We start from the raw sequence: 21,941 nt of genomic DNA, 5'->3' as shown, positions 1-21,941 counted from the left end.
TTTTCATCTCTCATTTAATCCTAATCCAGCAAAAGTATAAGGGATGGATCCATCTGTGTTAGTCTGCTCAAGAAAATCAAGGCATGTCCTGCCTATAATAGCGGAACTTTACTTCTAAAACGTTATTATCAGCCACCAGCACTCACTAATTTAGTTTTGTTCTCGTCTTATCCTGCTTTTTATTGATCTGGAGAGTTTACATTTGTTCAAATCCTAAAAGCCAAAGCAAAGTCTGCATCCTCAACAGATGTTGAACTGGGGACATTATAAACTCCTCGTTGTTTTTGGTAATTACTACAAATTTCAGTGGGAAATCTGCCACTATAATATTTCCAACTGCACTTGAGATGAATCCATTATTATATCCTAGAATAGAACACCATAAAGATGTGCCGAGAAAGGTACAGAATGGTCCAACTATTCTCTGTTGCTTTTCTCCCAGAGATGAATGACTCATGAATCAATGATTAAAATATCCATAAAGTATTGAGTGAGACAGTCAACACCTCTGAATGTCGGCTTATAAAATATTGGCTGTTGAAGAAGTTGACACAATTTGCAGTCTGTTTATACATGACATACAGTAAGTGCATGAGGAGTATCAGCCAGATGTGTGTGTGTGTGTGTGTGGCGGCTGATAAATCTGGCACTCGCGTTCCCCCTGGCCGGCACTTTTCAAACAATCAATGCCTTTAATGAGCTTGTTTACTCGCTTTCAAATGTGTTTTAGCTCATACTTGTAACCTTCTGTCTGAGTGCTCGCATGTGTCGTAGCGTGTCCTCGTTAATGTGTTTGTGTGTCACGTCTGTGACGCTTGATGTTGTGTGACCCATTTTTCTGTTGTTTCTCTTTCTTTTTTTTTTTTACAAAAAACGAGACACTGTCCAAAAATGGGTCAAGACCTCCTCAACGTTAACTGTGGCAGCCTTGAATATTTCCCCAGCCACCTTCCTGCCATTTTTTAGCCTGAGGCTATATCTGTCACTCGTCCACCAGACCGCCACCACTGTGTCCTAGATCAAATTGTGAGCGAGGAGTGAAACTCAATTATAATAATGTCTTGAGCCACAGAATAGCTTTTCATCCCAGTCTTTCCCCTCAACTGACCTCTTAAAAACGATATAAGCCACCAGGCCCACCACCACGGCAGCCAGAATGGAGGAGTAGATCGGGATGAGGTTTACGTTGAAGCCAGGGCCGAGGAAGCGGGGAGAGCCAGCACTTGATGTGGTTGTCTCTCCACCTGGCAATGGGCTGTCAGAGCCATCTGGAGGGAAGTAATAAGCAAACGATGGTGCAAAGGGGCCCATATCAGACGTGGGGATCACATCTGTGGGGAGGTTGGGATCTGTAAGGAAGAAGATAAGAGTATTTAAGAAAAAGGAATTAAACATATTTTAACAAAAAACATAAATGTATACATCCACATTGTTTCACATATTAACCTGTTAAATTTGCTTATTTGTGCTCTAAATCAAATGCCAACCTCACAGTCATAATTAAGTGAAAATGTAGTCATTAGGCTTCATATTCTGACCACTTTTTGTATTTAAACCACATTTCAATCCTTCCAGTAGTTGTAAGATTAATACTGACAGAGTCACACCACTAGCCTGCATGGCTAAAAAGAAACCCTGTCATGACAAGACACTTCCATACTGTATCTCCTCTCAGAGCTTGTTTAAAGGGGTGTAGCGACTAAATCCTCAACCAGATGTCTAATACTGCTCACATGCAGCAGCTGTTTCTGATAGACAGATGGGTTCTGGGCTGTGTTGCTCCATACAAAAAGAAACAGAATGTTCCTCTATGGAGGGGGGGGGGGGGTATCTGTCAACCACCAACGCACCCCACACCACGCTGGAGTCCTGCGTGCCTGATCTCCTCACACCAAATCTAATCTAGTTGATTTCTGCACGTTGCATGACATTAAGGTCATGCGGGATCATGTAGAACAAAGTGCTGGGCCATAAAGAGGTCATCATTTTTGATTGGACCCTTTGCTGAGGCCAGAGAAGCAGGGAAGGTCTGTACTACTGGGTGGGTCTGGTTTCTATCACAGCTAAACACGGAAAGACAAGTCACTTTTTATAAATTGTCCTGTTTCCTCTTTCTGTGTGAGCTCCATTAAGGAGTCAGTGTTGTTCACCATGTTGGAGCAGCAACATGCTCACTTTCATGGGCATGACTTTACCCATCAAATTTATATGCCTCTGTTTTGAAAGGTGCAGTGTGGTAATTCTTTGTAATAGTCCCTCCCTCAGGGGGGTTTGGAACAGTGAGCAGAGGAGAGGGGCCTGTCCGGCCAAAACCAAAACTTCTCTGAGCCCAGCAGCCTGGTGGGAATGGAGAATGTGCAGCCTGTTTTAGATCTGAGCCTGAAATTCCCAGTAGAACCTTAGGCTGCTCCTCATTAGCTCCATACTGGTGCTCACAGGATTAACCCCGTGGAGACCCCAGAGGCTTCTCTCAAGGCCAAAGACTGGGACTTTCAATCCCGAGTAGTTTCACTGCTACCCTTCTTGACAACTCTTCTGTTTTAGTTGTGTAAAAAGGTATCATGGACAAACCCTGGAGACTGATGGTGTCAAATGTCTGGTATGTTACATATTTAAAGCTAATTCAGGTAACGTCTGCAGTGACTAGTAGGTAGATATTTAAAATATGCATGATAATTCATAGTACATTCAGTAAGGAAACAAACTGTAAACACATTTAACAAATTATGGAATGGCCAAAGATAGGATCAGCCAAATTATATACATATAATATTATTCATATTATCTTACTTGTATCTAGATACTGCCCCTCTTGTTTGTCCGAGGTGTGATGTATTTCTGTATAGTTCATCCGTGATAAATGGATTTTAATTTGTGGTGCTCACAGCAGTGAAAAAGCACATATTAATAATTCAATAGCATTTACAAAAGCAATGTCCTAGTTACTGTGAATAGTCCACACATCACAATGTCAACAGTTTCCACTGGACCCACTTCAGGCAAAAGAAATAGTCCCTATAAAAACTGTTGGCACAGTGTTCTGGGGATTATAAGAGTGATGAGGACATTGTTAGGAGGAAGACGTGTCGGCTGAGTTATGAGTAATTTTCATTGCTTTTAGCATCATGAAATCCACTCACCTCTACACTGGTGTAAATTTCACAGACAGATAAACCGCTTTAGTCAACTCAAAAACCACTCCCCATGCTACAAACGCTGCATTGATGACCAGAACCAGAATTCTCCCGAAATTCTCTGCATTTTTTCTGGGGAAGAACATTTGATTTAGTAATTGGCGTGACCACTGATGTGGTCAGATGAGAATCTAGAAGAAAAAAGGGGGCATTCACTGAACCATCACAGCCAAAGTCTGTCTACTCAGATATTCTCTTTTCACTGACATGGCAGATAGTCGGGTTTCTCCGCATTGATTTGTTGCATAATTCACACACATTTACTCCCTTTAACAGTCCGACGGGACCTTGACAGGCAACTTATGTGGACGTATTTAAAAAACTTCTGCTGGTCATTAAGAGCCTGCGTAGGCCTGTCTGTCTGCGGAGCGATGACGGGGCATTCCTGCCCCCCATGGGGAAAGATTGGTTTACTGAAATGAAAGAAAATATCTTTCACGGACAGAAAAACACAGCACATGTGTGTACCATATTTAGAAACACAGAAATGATACAGAGGCCTATTTAAAGCAGCACTATTGATTTGGAGCTGTCTAAAAGGAGGTAGAATTTAAAAGGCTGGAACACGGGTGTATGTATTACATGCATTTCTTGACCTTTCCTGGGACGTAGTCAGGTTTCCTCAGCTCCACCATACATCACCCAGCTAATGCAGGGCTGGCTAACAGTATTAGCTATGCAACATGAGCTTGCAAATGGAATAAATAGTGAATGGAACGTGAGGTAAGGTGTGCACTTGGACTGGTCTGTATCTTAAATCTTAGAGCCCCGATCAGACTGGGTTATCACTGCTGTGAGTGCCTTTCCTCCATGCAGATATCAGTCACACCGCTGGACTTGGGGAAAATTGTGTCTGTCACTCAACACCGAGCAGCTCAAGCTGAAGCACAGTGTTCTGCAACTTTATTGAAACTCCCCCTCGTTTTTCTCCGCGTCTCTGGGCTGATGTTGAAACCACAGCTGACTTTAGACAAAAGGCCGCATACCTCAGCTGGAGCCGAGTGGGAGCTTCAAGGCAGCGGTGGAGCTTTAACAATTTCGTTTTGGCTTCAGTGGGTTTAAAACACTCATGAAACAAAATAAAACTAGCCCAGGGTTTTATGAGCGCTGGGCTGTGTGGGCAGGGAGATGTGTTTATTAGCGGGGTGTAGACGAGAGGGTCAGAGGAAAAAATTATTTAATTTTTACGAGCCATTGAGGTCTTTATGGTGAAGTTAACCCAGGGGTCCTGTGAGGAGGTTGATGTCTTGCTGCTGCCAGTTCAGGGTGGAGATGAGCAACTATCAGGCTCAGCACATGCACAATGACCTCTTTATCAGCTGCCAAACACTCTCCCCTCTGTCTCTGCTCAGCCTCTATCTCAATCTTCCTTAGTGTTGTCGCCTGACGCGCACACATCCATCACATGCATTCACACCACACACACCACAAATTATATGAGCACTCTGTCTTCTACTAGAGAGGGTTAATAGGGAGAGTGCCGGGGCAGACAGAGAGCCAGAGTGTTAGGGGAGATTCAGAGGGGGGTGCAGATGAACAGAAGAGCTGCTGTAAAGTACGCTGATTAGAAGGAGTAGTTATACTGCAGTGGTGAAGGCACTGAATGCATACTGGCCACCTTCCACCACTTTGGTAGCCCAGCCACTCAGGGGCCACCGTGGGAAGAGATACAGAGCGGGGGGCGGGGGAGTAGAAGGACTGATGAACAAAGTAATAAAGAGAAAAGAAGTCTTCCTTTATCTGTTTTTTTAATCTTTCCCTCTCTTGTGCTCGAGGAGAAACACTTGAACAGGCGCTCAATCGAGGCAGAGCAGAGGACTGAGCAGAATCAGCATGGACAGAGCGCTTCAATGAAATACGCAAGAGGTGTTTTCAATTTCAGATCAAAGAGGCTCACACATGTGCAGTGTCCATAGTTTAATGAAAAAGTTAAAATGCACTTTGGAGGGAAGAGTGTGTATGTCCATGTTAATGTGTGTGTATATGCATGTCCTTGTATTTGCGCTCTGTTTAGGACATTTTCTGGCATAAACACTGACTTTATCAGAACCAGTCGTCCTCATGGGCATTAAAACCTGGTCCTAATGAGGCAAAATCTAATTTTTACGTTTCGGGCTAAGATTTGAATTGTCGTCAGCTTAAGGTTAGGGTTAAGCATTAGCTGGTTATGGTTTAAGTTAGGGATGACGCTTTGGTAAGGTTGTCCAAATGAATGCAGAGTCCTTAAAAGGATAGCTGTGCAAACCTGTGTGTGTGTGTGTGTGTGTGCGCGTGTGTGTGTGTGATGCACACAGAGGTCACTCAGCGAAACCTGAGCGTGAGCTGAAGAAATCCCAGCACTCATATCGACCTTTCTCCATAGAATACCAGCACAGCTGCAGCGCTCTCTGTCTGTTCTCATCTCTCTGTCACTGTATTGTGTAATTGACACTTGGTGACAGTCCGATATGAACTTGGGATTTGGGGATTTGAAAATGCCACAATCTTATCTCTTTTCCACATGTAGGAAAGAGAAAACGACAGCAGGAGATATATACACATTAAAAATAATGTTTTTTCCGCACATGAATAAATACTTAAAACAGGATGAGAATGTCAGTGGGACAGCTTCCTGTTTGCTGCAGAAAACATATCTGTGCATGGAAAAAAAAAAAATGGAAACATCATCACCACCACATGTGAAATTACCCACGGAACCACTGGTGCGGGATGAAATGGTTCCTCTTTCAAATAGATGTCGCCCCAAGGTCACTTATCATGCCATCTCTGCTCACCGCCGTTGCTGCTGCTAAGTGTGCCGTTGCTCAGGATGAGGCAGGTCAAAGTTGAGAGCAGCAGCATGGGTGGGCGCTACATGGGCAGCCAGAGGTTGTATTGTGTCCCCACTGTGCATCAGATATTTAGAAATCATACTGTGCACAGTTAAGCCGATATACTGGGAAATCATTTTTATAGCTGTCAGTCAAGTCACTTAAGCCTTAAGCGCCTTCCTCCACGCTTGTTGAGAAACAGCAGAAGTCTTGACTGGATTGCATTACTGTACAGTGTAATTCATGTGTAGATATGCCTTCAATCTGTGGCCTGATGAAAAAGTAAAAGGCGGAGTTGGCCAGAAGCGAGGAAAAAAAATAATTCCCGTCCTCCCACCATGCAAAATTTGGTATGCGCTCTGAAATGTTCTACCAAGCTCACATACAACTTTAAATTAGTAGTCCTTTACTCTCTGAGTATTGAATGGATTATTTTTTCTTTTCTTTTTTATTATTAAAGCAGAGACATGGACATTGCGAAGTAAACATGTTTTCATGTTGGAGAGAACGTGCAGATTGTGGTTTTAATTTGATTAATCTTTCTGATGTTGTTATCATTTGAGTCTATAGCCAAAATAATGACTTTGAGGCCGTACTTGCAGATGATAGGCATACTGTACTTTTAACCATAGTCCTCATCTTAGATTACTACAATGTTCCCAGTCCTGGTCTTCATGGACTCATGTTTTAGAGGTCTCCCTGCTCCAACACACCTGATTCAAATGAGTGGGTTGTTATCAGGCTTTTGCAGAGTTTGATGATGATCTGACTATTTGAATCAGGGGAACATCTAACAAGTGCAGGACAGGGGTCCATGAGGATCAGAATTAGGAAACCATGGATTACCAAATTAGTAGTAATGGTTGAAAATCTGCACCAGATTTAATGGGAATTCACTTTATTCCAAAATGCAAATGTCAAACCATGTCAAGAAAAGTCACTGTCTGGGAGAGTCGTCCTCTGAGGACCATGAATGTTTGTACCAAAGTTAAAAGGATTAGTCAAATTGTTTGTTAGTGTAGACCTAAAATGGTGGATCCACCACCACCACACACATTGCTATCGCCTGACTAGAAACTTTCCCTGCTGTACATCAATCTGGCAGATTTCTTGCTAAATTTGACCTGATGACTCACAACATAAATGCAGTGCAGATCTAAGAGGAGGCCACATTTTAATGGTCTTTGTGTGCACGCATTTAATGTGGTCATGATTTATTCATCATAAAAAACTAAATTTAACACCTTTAATGGTGTTTGGTGCTTGGGAAAGGACAGGTAGTAAGTCATTGTCTAGGTTATACGCTCTGCCTCTTCTGCTCTTATCTTTGCTTGGTCCATTTTCTCTGCTCCCTGTCAAACTAAATGTAGTTTATTAAAAGAGGAATTTACAACCACCATGTGGTGCTAGCACTTCCACTGTACGACACTGATGGAGTTTTTCTACGGTTCATTAACTCAATTCCAAATAGCCCAGAGTCTGAAGCCATGAAATTCCTGAAATATCGACCCAAAATACAAATATTACAGCTGTAATCCCAGTGTTTGTATTAAAAGCCATCATTGAATCATTCATATGAAAATGTTAATGCACACAAGAGATCAATACAAGGCCCTGCATTAGCAAATGCTCCAGCTATTAAGAGCTTTCTTTTAAGCATTTAATCAAACCACAGCTAAAGTGCCTCTTTGGTCAACGTCTGCATAAAAAATCCAGCTATAGAAGAGCAGCAACCAAACACTAGAACCACAAATCTCTCCTAAAATCAGAGTTCATCATGGGGGGGGGGGGGGAATGTTTTGTGAGTATAGACGTTGTCTGGCTTTACTTTGCCTTCCTCACTTATCTGATATTGCTTTAGGGATAGATTTTTTTAGCAGAAGAATAATGAAAGCAAACACACCTAAAACATAATCATACCTACCGGATTCACGCTGCATAACCCCCTCATGTGGTTGATTTCATGCCTCATTCAACAGACAGTTTACAACTTCCTTGGATGGGAAATAGCTTGACTTTGCCACTTCACTGTTGCCCTCTGCCTTGTGGGAGAGCTGATTATTCAATGTCTTTGTGTTGACACTGCAGTAGTCTTTGACCTTTTAATGCTAAAGCTTTCAACTTGCTGTTATTTGAAAATCTCACCCTGGCTAACCTCTGACCTTGCTGTTCCCACACACACAAGGGTCACCCTAAGAATGGTGGTTGTCTATCGTCTTGTTTACATGTGTTTAGTGTTTACTGTTTTTACCATTAGTAGGCGCGGGGGCACCATCAGGGGGGCTCACTTAAAGTTAGGAGTAAAACTATCATACTGCACATACAGTTCATCCACGTCGCCTACATTTGTAAGACGTACCAAAACTTAAAGAAGACTTACTGTGACAGACAGAGTCACTGATCGGTGTGCACTTCGCCAGCTCTATCTCGATTTCCTCCTCACAGATGGCACAAGGCAGGCAGGGTTCGAGGGAGCTTTCCCGGTCAGAGAAGGTGTTGTCGATACACTCCTCACATATCGTGTCGTGGTCATGGTCACAGTGACTGAACACGCCCTCTCCCATTGGACACAATGTACAGGGCTCGCAGCGGCCAGACATGGAATTGAAGAAGAAGTTGTAGTTGCAGACGCACACGGCATCGTTAGAGTCTGTGCAGGGCGTCTCCAGCCGCATCAGGCCGGTACACTCTGTGCATGGCTTGCACTCCTCCCTGTGACTGTAGTTCTCTGAAAAAGTCTCACCTGCAGATGACAAGACAGGACAAAAGAGACAGGAAAGAGAAGAGGGAGGAAAAGAGTGGAGGAGGAGGGGAGATGGAGCATGGAATTGAGGAGAAAAATGGGGAAAACAGTTAGTCCAATGACATTAATCATGTTAAATGCACATCCGTTGGAAAGGGGGACACATTGATCCGCTGGGCTCTTAGTGATTTGTGCTTGAGGACAAGAAAGGTGCTTCTGTTGAGGACTGAGTCAAAAGCCTACTGTGCTCATTATGATATTGATCTCAATGTGTTTGTGCTCTGCTGAGTAAACTGCTTTGATTTCAATCATGCACGGAGTGGAGTGCAAATACATCCACATGCTTACAGTGAAGTGAAGTTATCAAGTAATTACTTTGGCTATTTGCAGAAATGTTTACCGATACTTAATTCACATTGTTTAATCAAACGTATCTCAACACAATACAGCAAGTAAAGCTGTCTTTTAACCATTAATTATGATTAATGCACAACTACTATTAAAATGAAGCTAATACATTGTATTTTGTCCTCGGATTGACTGTCATCAAAGCTCAAACCATGCATGTAACAGACAAATAAGCCCTGCAGAATTCTACGAACAATGTTTGGAACAATATCCAATATTTGGACATAGACAAAGAGAACATTAACTATATTATATTTGAACATGTAGCTTTTTGTTCTCGGATAGCAATCTTTCTGATCACTCAATTTCAGTCTGTAACAGATGGACCCACTGACTTTGTCATCATGCCACAGTTCTAATAAGGCTAACAAGTATATATCCTTTGTGTGTATGACATTTTTGCTTACGCTTCACAGGCTTTGAAGCAGACGATTTTGAAGTCCTGCCAAAAATCCCTTTTTTAAAAAATCAATAAAAAATCCGACCACAGCTGCACTGTGGTGAACACTGAAGACAGGGATGAAGTAAAAGCCATGCTGACTAATTGCTTGCTGCTTTTCAATTACTTCAAACACTTAAGATTTGCTCTTCAGGAACATTTGCATTGGGAGGACTGTGGAGAAGATGTTGTTTAAGGAGTGATGACCTCAAATTGGCTTAGTCTTACGCTAAGAGTTCCTAGAGGCACAAAGTAATCTATTAATATTGCATGTTCATATCGAATTATTTTTAGACATAATTGGAAGCCTGCAGATTTATGCATACAGTGAGAGAGAGGTGTGTTCTTTATGTGTGTTAAGAGTGGAGTGGAGACGCTGTCAAGAGAACAAAAACCCTACAGCTGAAATTTACAGAGACAGCTTCATTTTTCCTGCTTAACATAAGAAGAGTCACCTTGCAAAAAGATGCAGTTTGGACAGAAACAGCTAAATCCCCCCCCCCCCCGAGCAAGAATTGAACCATGGTCACTGAGGGTTGTGCAGCGTGCTGCCAGAGCGCTCCACAATGTGTATAATTTAAATCCCTGCTGCATACAGAAAACATTAGAAGGTTCAGCTGGAAGTAGTATCCATTCAACCAACATGAAAGTTTCTCAACATATGATTATGAGGCAAGAATGCATGCTAAAACAGCTTTGTAAACTGTTTTAATTAACCCCAGAGTCTGTTTCAATCTTTCTTTTTAATATGCAGCAAGTTAACACTAGTTCAAAAAGCTGCTGTGTGGTTAAATGCTCAATGTATTATTGTCTAAAGCACTGGAGCTGGGTGTAACTGTAAATATGTGGGACATCTGCACAACTCTGGATTAGCAGAAGCCTCTCAGTTTGTGTGTGTGTGTGTGTGTGTGTTCTCAACTTCTTAGAGGGTATGCTGTTGAGCAACAGCATACTGTCAATGTGAAAAGCCCTGCGGCAATATCCCAGCACTTGCTTTTGCACTGTAAGCAGCACTGGCAGGTATAAACACTGGCACCGACTGAAGCTCTGAACACCTTGTAAACACCGACACAGCTAAGAAGCCGACGATGAAGTCTGTCACGTTATACAGACAAACCGAGATGAGTAGACTCAGGTAATGTTACGGAGACGGGGAGGAGGCTGGCTCTGCAGGAGGGGGCTGCTTTGATATTTTGTTTCGAAGGGAACATCGAGACTGTTTGACACGGCGCAATCAGAACACAGCCTTTGTGGGTGGTCTGGTGCTCAAAACCGGAGCATAAAAAAAAAACATGATGTTGTAATCAAAGTGCTAAGTAAGTGCTGATGTATGACTGGAAGGGGAAGAGTCAGGGGGAACGCAACAGTAGGGGACATACGTGAGGTCACTTTCCTACTCAGGTACACGCACGTACCATCAGATCCATGTTTATTTTGCATTGCTGATCCATTTTGTTTCATTTTCTCTTTCTTTCACTTGGTGCTCTTATTCGTGACAAATGTCTGTAGGTGCCTAGTGGCAGATTTGATAGAGCAGAGTGACACTGGCTGAATGACCCAGACCCAGACAAACAGCAGACCTCTGAGGTAAATGGGCATTTCAATTTTCCAGCTGTGGGCCTTTGTTTTCTTTGCACTCAGGCTCAACCAGTAAAGCTTTCCTCCTCATTCATTTCAATTATCCTACAGCACACAGGCTTCCTTGCTAATTTTAACTTGCATGCATGAGCCCATTTGCAGTCTTTGTGTGTAAACACATCTGAATGTGACCATATGCACTTAGTGTTGAGCCGGCACAGGATAAAAGTGTGTGGTTTGTGCATGTGTATCTAATTTATGTATCATCTGGGGGCCACAAGGAGAAAGTAAAAGGCCATCAAGACTCAGGTGGAGTGTTTTCTTTAATAAAATATGATCTTATTTCTAATTGCCCCCAGTTGAGCTATGATGAGTGCAGCTCAGCATGGAGAGTTTTCATGCCGGCCAATGGAAACAGTCATTGGTAAAGAGGGGTGTGGCACCATTGGGGGGGGGGGGGATGCTTTGGTGCTCGTGATGCACTTAAAAATGTGTCACTTCACCCCCATGAAGACCCTCCTTTCAAACACTGATGCGTTTCAGGCCCATTAGTGTCATCAATAATGTAGCTCTGGATGGCCATGAAACTGCCTGACAAACTTCTCAATCAGCAGTTTAGCTGTAAGCTTTTAGGGACGCTCGCCATTTCTGCCACTCCACTGCGTGTCAAAAACCACATCTCAGGCCGGGGCTGTGGATAAATTATCACCATATCTTCCTCTTTTTTTTTTGAAAGATCTGTATTTAATTATACCCATGCTTCGTTGCTCCACTTAATTTGCCTCCAGATTTGAAACAGGTGTTTCAGGATATTACCAAATATATTATTAGTAGGCCACAGGAGGCTGTAATTTAACCATCAACATTTACTGCTGCATCCTGTTCCACTAAACTTAGAGCAGAGACTGTGCTTCTGTGGCAAAGAAGCTCACAGGTCATCTGTGCAGGTAGATTATTCTGACTAACAGTTGTCTTTTATTGTTACGTGACCTGTGTGGCTGTAGTAATAATGATGAGGGTGTCAGGTGAAGTAGGAAATAGAGCAACAAATGTGAAGAGGTTAATCTGTTCCTTTCCCATATGAATTTTATAGTCAGCTTCATTTTCCCCAAACATGACCACATGTTTTTTATCGTAACCGTGACAAGAAATGTCCTCTGACCTTAAAGATGTAGGATTTATTTTCAGTGAGCCAACAAAAATTTCCAAAACAAAGCCAATCAATTTACTGTACCGTGTCCAAAGCACAACATGTAAACCAGCATCATCCTGCTTTCCTCCACTAAATTATTTTCATATGATACTCACACATTTTATTCAGCAAAATATGAGCTTTTAAATACTTAATACTATTGCCAGAAAAAAGGCACATTTTGTGGTACAAATAAACTTCACCATCACCACCAAACCTCAGTTTTTAAATTGGATTTAGCTGCACAAATAAAAACTACAGACTTTCATGTTCAGTGTGATGATGATGGTTATAATGTCCAACCTCCAGTCTCATTTATCTTAAGACATCATACAGTTGTTTACCTTATTTCAGGAATCTAACAACAACAAAAATGAAATTGAAAAGTGCAGGAATAATAATGTTATGTTCCTGCAGAATGTTCCCCCTCTCTGTCATATCTGGTGGGAGGACTCGTGATCTATATCTCCTGACATGTTGTTTGGAGAAGGAGCTTCCTCTGCAACAACATAGACCGAGTACCTGCCAGAAGGTTTTAAAAAATCTCCATTTCCTCTTTCTTCGTCCTTCATCATCCAAAGTTGGAAGCATTTTAGACACTCTGCTTCAGCCTTCACCAGCTGAGGCTGTGATTCCACTTTCCTACTTTACTTCCTCCTTTAAATCCCCAGTGAGCCCTGTTCCCGTCGGCCAGCAGGTCTAATCTTTAACGCTACATTGACTAGTGAGGTTCTGCCCTTTTTCTCTCAGATCCTCAGACATTTTGAAGGGCCATTTTTTTTTTTTTTTTTTTTTTTTTTGAATGGTTTGAGGCCAGTCCAGTTTTCTTGTCTCCCATGACAGCAGAGAAAAGTGGAGGAGACTGATAAATATTTCAGCACTGCTGACTCTGGCACTCATCCCAAGCCAGTGGTGGGGGAGGGGGATTACACCGACAGGAAGTGGGTAATTCTGGGGGGTGGTGGTAAATAAAGATTCAACCATATTTACCATGAAACAGGAAATGGACGTGTTGAATTTTACTCTTCAATTATTCATTTCTGCACTTAAGAAAATGTATTCATAGCTTTGGGGGGTTTTTCAGGTAATGTCAGTGGTTCTGCACGAAACTTCCACATATATATATATATATCCTTATTTTAGTGTGTGCTCCTGTACGCCCCAGTAAATTAAGGGTTGATTTTATGTGCTGAAACAAAAACAATACTGAAACCAATGAAAATGCACCTGCACTGAAAACCTCTGGGGTATTCGAGCCCGGTTGTTTAGTGGTGAATATTGTTCTTGCTGGCCTGATACAAACGGGTGATAAAATAAAGGAAAACCAAAAATGTGCACTGCAGGGCACAATAAAGTGCCATTCTCCGTGGTATGCAGAAGTTCATGCACAGGCTCTGTTGATTCTGGTTTCTTTTATCACAGTAAAACAAAATGAAGAGATCTAAGCAGGTGCTTCGATCACAGACACAGCTCAGCTGACTGGTGTTTCTGCGGGAATGCTGACTAAAACGACATCTGCATTGAGATCTATGACGTCGGTAAATAAAGTTGTAAATGTGTTGGTCGACAGCACACATTTAATGACTGTGATGCTTGCTCATTATAGTGTTATATGTAAGCAAAAACAGAACTGTAGCTCAGGTGATTGAATGTCAGCGTAGGACACGATCAGACTGTGTTTGCAAGAACGCTCCATCCACAGTTACACAAAGGGATGATGTTATATCAGTGTTACAGTCCATAAACCTCACATTTCATATGCGAGGGCCTGGAAAAATGGAAAAACCACAGAGACTGGTCTACAGATGTGGAAAAAAAAAAACGTGTCGTCAGACGAGTCATCAATCAACTTAATGTTGACAAGTAAGAGAGTGCATGTGTGACATGTAGAGAACAGTGGAGGCCTCACTGCTGGACACCGTGCAGTGTGCAGATCTGACGGCTCTCTTGTACCGTGGACATTTTGCATGGATTGGGAGGAAATAATCACTGCGAATCAATGCAGAGTTTTCTGAATGATAGGATGATTCATTTTTTTATATTGATGAGAGTGGTGACTTCCTCTGCACCCAATTATGGAATACAAGGGTCACTGGATGGTTTGAAATGATATTTGGGGGCCTATGAATTCATGAGATCTTAGCCATAGAGTGTATATAGAAATGGATGTCGTCTTCTGATAGTCTTCTGTTGTGAAGCCTTGAGATTTGCATTTTGAGCCGGAATTTCACAGGCAACCAGACACCTATTGGGCAATATTAGCTGTCAATCAAACTGGTTTCCATTCATATGTGCCATGCTTTATCGTCTAGTCTAGTGGCTAACATTGTTGCCTCACAGCAAAAAGGTAATCGGTTGGATCCCAGTTGAACTGAGGGCCTTCCTGTGTGGAGTTTGTATATTCTCCCCGTGTGTGGGTCCTCTCTTGGTGCTCCAGCTTCCTCTCACAGTCCAAAAACACACAGATTGGGGATTCAATTGGTTTAATTGGACATTCGAGGTGTGAATGTGAAGTGTAACTGGTAGTTTGTCTCTGTATGTTTGTCCTGCAATGGACAGGCAATATGTCCAGGGTGTACCCGCCACACTATAGCTCCCCTGTGTCCCTGATGTGGAGGGAAAAGCAGTATAGAAAATGAATGGATGGACATCATGAGCTACTAATGAAGACCTAAAACTAGTGATTGAGTCCATTAACTCTTGAGGAAATTGTTTACTGAAGTAGGCTCATTTCCCCCCTGGTGGATAACTGCTACTTCTCTCCTATTTCCCAGGCTTGGAAATCTATGTCCATATTTCTACACAGTCTATGATCTCAGCCCATTTTAACCTATGAGGCAGTTTTGACAAAAATGTTAGACATTTTCTCTGAACCACCATCACATCCCAAAACACAAAACAAGGGAAAACCATCTGGCAGAACTGTGTTCCCTCCCTCCAGTTGAGCTCAAGAGACAAAACAATCAATAACAATGTGCATCCAATCCGTCTTACCAACACTTTATGTGTTGATCTTTACTTTTTTGTCACCCGTCCGTACTGTGGATGTTCACTAATAGAGACATAATAGTTCTTTTCAATATTTTTAATTAGCTGGATCAGAGGACTAAAGATGCTTTGATGTAACAGTATGCATGATGAATGAGCAGATTTTGCCCTTTGGTGCCTGGTTCTCTAATACATTTTATCCGCTAATACAGACGATGAGTCATACCAATAGAGGTGGGGGTTTTGCTGCAAGTACATGATGGAGAAAGAGAGGAGACACGACAAAGGCTGGGGGGATTTGCTGGTGTGGAGGAATGGGACATGAGTGAGTGAACAAAAGAAAAAGAAAACTCCTCACAGTTACATTTCCAAAGGGCCAACCCCACATTATATGAAAATGGAGCAGCAGTTTACCATCTACCATGGTACCATGTCTGCCACTATTTAAAGCCGGAAAAGAAAATAGAATATGACGTGCAAGACAAATTCTTCATGACGTCAAAGCAAAGACAAAGTCCAGACATTAGTGAAGCTACACCGTGTTCCTCTACACACACTTGGCGCCTGACGCTGCTAATTGCCTGCTCCAGTCTATCATTTGCGTTGTTGGATGATGACTATTAATTTCTGCACTCAGTTGCTTTTCACTGGTGTGACTGTTTTTTGGTTGGTTTTTTTACAGTGCTGTCTACTTTATTTCCTTTTTTTCCTCTCTGTGTCAATTGTCAGTTTCTCTGCTATACCTTTTCAATCACTCAATCCTTTTTTTTTTACTTTTTTTTCCCTGGCTCCAATTTTCACGCTCTATATGTAGCAAATTGGCTCCATACCCCTCTACCGATTGCAATAGGTCTTGAATTTCTTGAGGTGAAGAATAAAATCTTCAGCCCAAGATGACAAAAGCCAGACTTAACAGTCTCAACATAACATAATCAATAATCTGTTCATAAGTTTAAGGATAATTAGAGAATTATTTTCTTCTTTATTTTAAGTACATTCCTGTCAGTTCATCCACAGTCTGACACTGTCCCTCATGTCAAAGTCCAATTGATATTAATGTTCTCTGCATTGCACAAGCGATGGTTGTAGTGTTCAAATACCTTTTCACTCAACAGCCACCATGTGCCAGTGTATACTGTACATGTGTTGGCAGGATGGATTGATGCAAACCATCAGTGTCCCATTAAAGTGCATGCTTGAAAAAGGCTCAAACCAAAAACCAGAAACTGACACAGCAAGCACATGCATTTGAAAGGTAAGAAAATGCTGCACCACTGAGGCAGGTGAGATAAATTTGTCTTGCTGTAGTTCATCAGCTCCCCCTGAGCTATGTGGTGACGCCTGTGACCTATACTTTGACGATTACGTTGCGCTCTGACAAAGTTACAGGCCAACATCTTAAAGGGCAAAGAGGGCTGCTGCAGGGATGTGATGCAGAACGACCGAATCGGGGAGAACACATCTGTTTGTAGTGCCAGCTTTTCTTTCTCCTTATACTTCACTATGATGTTTTGACGTTGGCATCTCTGCGAGCTCTGCTGCATAGAAGCAAGGGCTAATGGTTCACAGCCTGAACGGAGCTGTAAGCCAACACATTTGGTTGCCCACTTACAAGCATCAAACATGTGGTTTTCTGCCTTGGATTTCGGGGTCTCTCGATAAAATGAAAAGCAGACACTTTATACACTTTATGACCAAACTGGACAATGGAAGTCTATTTTGGCTGTGATGGTGATTGTGTTTGGAGTACACAACCGTGCAGAGCCCAGAGACTGAATGTATAGTATATATAAGTCCTAAGTGAATACCACTGGTGAGGACATAAAGTGTTGCAGCTGCAACATATAATGTGTCTACATCTATTTGTGTAACCCGTATATTGTTATTTGTCTGATCAATTACAGGTCATTTCACCCAAAAGAACTGAAATGCAAAACATATTTGAACCGAACTTGGGCCAATTTAATTGGAACCACCCTGAGGCAAACATGACTATGACTATGTGACACTAGGACACTTGCTGCTTTTTCAAAAACAGGTTATTCAATATTATTTTCTTCAATTTTTGTCATAAGCTATTTATATTTATACACAGTTGTAATAATCTTTCTTTTGATTGGGATTGGACACTTTATAAGATTTTGGTCCCCAGAAATATTTGGTGTTCATCCCCAAGAAATGAAATGCACTTTGATTGCCACATTATTTTTTTTAGAACGATTTGCAGTTACTTCTTCATCCACACATGTTGACTCACTTCTTCACAGGCCCTTAAATCCATGTTGCCCTCTTTCTCTGTGTCTATTCCTCCTCTGTCACTTTCAATAAAGAAGTGGCCAGAAATATACATATACATATAAATGTATCTATTATGCAATACTTGTAAAGTCTGTGGTTTTACGTTTTTTTGAGAGTGTGTTATTTTTCACCTGGAAAGCCAAGCATCTGTTCCTATTAATGGAAAATAACTACATACATTAAGCATTTATCAAATTATCATAAGTCTGATGTCATTGTATCATACATCAAGAATAACATTTCTCTTGGACCAACTACATTATTTATCCCCCATAAAATCGCTTTGTTGTAACTTGTAACTAACCCCATATGGTGCATGTGTTTTTCTTTGATTTGACAAGAACTGACAAGTGCGTCACAGTCTTAATATCAACTCTTTTGAGATTGAACAGTCCAGTGAGCATGCATAACGAAGATGCAAAACTAATCTCCACTCACTGTCCAAACACTGGGCGCAGACCGTCTGAGTCGCTCCACATTTCCTCACCACGCCCTCTCCGGGTGGACACTCCATGCAGCACTCTCCATTATTTGTGTACTGGCCCGATTCACAGGGGAGAAGCACAGCCCGCTCCGTCTTAGACGCCAACACCGACGCCACCTGGCACACGGGGACAGCAGTACATTACATTAGAGAGTCACGTACGCAGCACACACTCACACAGAGCTGACAAAATGCTTCACACAAGGACAAGAAAACAAATTGATGAAAATGACTACCATGTGTCTAAATTATTCTTTGAATCCAAATGGAAAGGAAAGGAAAGCATCTTTATTGTCATTATACAACAACCGGTATTGCACAACGAAATCATCTCTGTCAGGATTCATCATAAATCATGTCTCCGCCTATTAGACTCACTTTGAGCAAGGCAGTCAAAAAGTGGATCTAATAATTCCCCTGAAGGCACATCAGCTCTAATAGTAAACTTACAACATCCTCCAGTCCAGGCAGGAACCATAAGATCATGTGTGCACAACATTATACACATGTCTGACCTAATTAATGTCTGAAGGTGAGAGCTGCCTCTGATCACTGCACACACACACATGCTTGTGCTGCTACACTTGTGAGCACTAATGGTAGAAATAAAGCATTCCCTTGCACCTACTGTATATCCAAACCTTAACCATGACATACATGATTAAATCCTAAAGATTGACTTTGATATTTAATCCTAATAGAAAAAACGACTCAACTTCACCTGTCAAAAAGTCCCAGCTTTCTGAAAATGCCCTAAAGCTATTCAGCCTTAATGTTTTAGCTAAATCCCAAAATGTATGTAACATATCATGAGGGTACTTTGTCTCAAAGTGTGTGTACCATGGCCCACTGGTGGGCATTGGAGGTACTGCAGTCTGGACTATTTAAAAAAAATTCCATTTACCAAACGTTATTATTTCAATCTTGAGATTATGATTATTTATGGCAACAAGTAACTGGTTATGGTGTCAAAGTATTTTGAATTCAATCTGTTTACTGTGCTGTGTCCAAATGTGTGTATGCTCATGTCATTATAATTACCTGACAGCCATGGCACTGTAACTATACTAACACTAATGCAGTAAGCATTGCATTGTCCCTGACATAATTAATTACATGTTTTATTTGGCTCATTTAATTTTCAATTTCCTGCATGTACAATTATGCTGTCTAATATGTCTAATCTTCTCCCCTCTCTCTCTCTCTCTCTCTCTCTCTCTCTCTCTCTCGCTCGCTCTCTCCTTCTCTCCCTCTCTCCTTCCTCTCATGTTTTTTCACTGTATGACTCTGATATAAATGTCACTCAGCTTTCTGGCCAGAGAACTGAGAGGCTCCTCTCACTGGAGTGTGCACAACAATGCCAAATAAAAGGAATTCCTATCCAGACGTTTTTCCCAACAAAGAAAATTGTTATACTGAATCTCTTTCATCTCCAGTGGCTTTTGTTATGTAACGAGCAAATGCTCATTTCCACTTAATTCACATTTGCTGAGACATCAATTCCAACATCTCTGTCATTCTCTCTCCCTTTCTCTCTCTCTGTTTTCCCTGCTTTCATTCAAAACCAGATGTACTGAGCAGACACCAGAGCTCGCTCAGCCTCTCTCTCTATTTCCTCCTTTCTGTCATTCCAAGTTTTTTTCTCCTGAAGTGCCTTAGTCCTCCTTGTCACACAGTTACCTCAACAATTTCCTCACAAACCTTTATTGTGTTACATGGATATGTCTCAATTTTGCCTGCATGTTTTGGATGAAACCCAAATATACAAATGTGCTGTGTGTGTGTGTGTGTGTGTGTGTGTGTGTGTGTGTGTGTGTGTGTGTGTGTGTGTGTGTCACCTCCCACATCAATGTCTAATTCTGTGTTCACCATCAACAGGAAACAAACTCCTAATTCCAGTGTGATATTGTTACTTGTCCCAATTTCATGGTCAATTTGAGAATGTAATATCTGAATTGAATTCTGCCAAAGTGCACCCTTTCAACCAGCTGTCATAACACACACACACACACACAGACAGACAGACAGAGAGAGAGAGAGAGAGTCCCCTCACAAGCACTTGGTGACTGAAGTGCGCAGCTCATTTGCACCAGCTGCTGAGACCAGAGCAGGACGCACGGCTGAGGATAAGCCCGCAGCTCTGCGCTATATCATCACAACTGTCCACAATCACCACACGAGCCTTATGTTTTATGTCAAAATCTGCCAAACACTTTGTAGTTGCCTACAAGCTGGAGAAAAGGAAAATAAACCCAGTTTAAACTCAGTTTTACCTGCAGCATCTTTATCTCTTCTTCAATATATATATATTTTTTTAAAAACACTGAAAGTAGAAAATATCATTTGAGATTAGTCTAATCCGCTTTTAAATGCATATCACTGTGAAGCAAATGTTTTATAGTAATCCAAGCTGCTCTGTGTAACTTTTCCTCCCTGGATTAAGAAAAAAAAAAAAAGAAAAGAGGAAGATGTGAATGAGTGAGGGCATGTGTACGTGCAGAACAGGAGAGGAAATAATATAAGCTAATAAACAAATCACTTAGTGTTTATCAACACGGAGCACCTGCGTGTTTAGCAGGGGAAACCAGTCCATTAAGGGCGCATTAGAGGGAAAAACACCACAAGCAACAATTTCACAGCATCACATCCTCCATCACGACTAAAGTCTCTGCAGGTTCATTCTATCAGATTATATACATTTGTACTTAAATTCCTTTAAGAAATGGAAACTCTGTAATTGGATAAAATATTTATATATATATAAAAACATAATATCACAAAGTGTGTGCATGTCTGTAAAAACTCGTCTAATAACATCATATTAAAGGAATATCACAGTAAATGCAGTGATTACAGTAAAGAGAACTCACCAAAGCGCACAAAGTCACCAGCGATAAGGTAGTAGTCATCCTGCGCCGCCTGCTTGAGTCACATAAAACAGATCATGTGCAGAGAAGGCAACGCTATATGGAGGAGAGGGAGGGGGAGGAGGGGGAGCAGGAGGAGGAGGAGGAGGAGAGCCGCTCAGCAGGAGTGCTCATTTTAATCCCAGCTGCAGATTTTTATCAATGAGTCCGCGTCAAGTCCGGGACTTCTGCACTGAAGTCAGAGGCGACTGTGAGCGCAGCAGCAGCAGCACCAGCAGCAGCACCGCAGAGAAGGAGAAGAAGACAGAGGGAGAGGAGGATGAAGAGGAGACTGTCCTGTCCGGATTGCTGCTCAGCTGCAAGTGCACTGCGGAGGAGGGAGAGAGGAGGAGAAGGGGCACGTCCACTCCCTCCAGTTTATTGCCCCTGATACTCCTGCAGCAAGACTATACACCACAACCACCCCCACCCTCACCCTCACCCCGCGTCTCTCTCTGTCTGTCTCTCTGTCTCTCTCTCACACACACAGGTTTGCGCAGCTATCCTTCTTAGGACACTGCACTGACTTTTATTCATTTGGACATCCTAACCAAAGTGTTATCTCTAACCTTAACCAGCCCATACCTAACCATAACCTTAACCTAATCAGTATTTCAAAGTGTAGCCCTAAACTTAAACTAGTGCCTCAGAAATGAGGACAACTAGTTCAGAAAAGGTCCGTTTTTATGCCAAAAATAAGGTTCTAATGAGGTAACAAATACAAGTAGACATGCACACGTTTGTGCAGCATTAGTGGTGAGGACACTCATAGACATAATGAATTCCCTAGCCCCTTACCCTAACCTTAACCATTCATCCATCCATCCATCCATCCATCTTCTACCACTTTATCCTCCACACGGTCACAGGGGTTGCTGTGCCATTTTCAGCTGACATAGGG

General features: G+C 41.9%; 1 protein-coding gene across 1 annotated transcript in view; it reads right to left on the bottom strand.

The window, feature by feature from the left end:
- Nucleotides 1–21,425, bottom strand: part of ngfra (nerve growth factor receptor a (TNFR superfamily, member 16)) — a 30,057-nt gene extending 8,632 nt beyond the window's left edge. Inside the window, exons 1-4 of the mRNA XM_058654325.1 lie at nucleotides 21,005–21,425; nucleotides 18,089–18,251; nucleotides 8,385–8,747; nucleotides 1,109–1,349 (exon numbers count right to left, since the gene is read on the bottom strand). Of these exons, the coding sequence (XP_058510308.1) occupies nucleotides 1,109–1,349; nucleotides 8,385–8,747; nucleotides 18,089–18,251; nucleotides 21,005–21,043 (806 nt within the window). The 5' untranslated portion in view covers nucleotides 21,044–21,425. The remainder of the gene's footprint in view (nucleotides 1–1,108; nucleotides 1,350–8,384; nucleotides 8,748–18,088; nucleotides 18,252–21,004) is intronic.
- Between the last annotated feature and the right edge of the window lie 516 nt (nucleotides 21,426–21,941).

Source organism: Solea solea, chromosome 16 (assembly GCF_958295425.1).
Source record: "Solea solea chromosome 16, fSolSol10.1, whole genome shotgun sequence".
Classification (NCBI taxonomy): domain Eukaryota; kingdom Metazoa; phylum Chordata; class Actinopteri; order Pleuronectiformes; family Soleidae; genus Solea; species Solea solea.
This window is presented reverse-complemented; position numbering and strand designations above follow the sequence as displayed.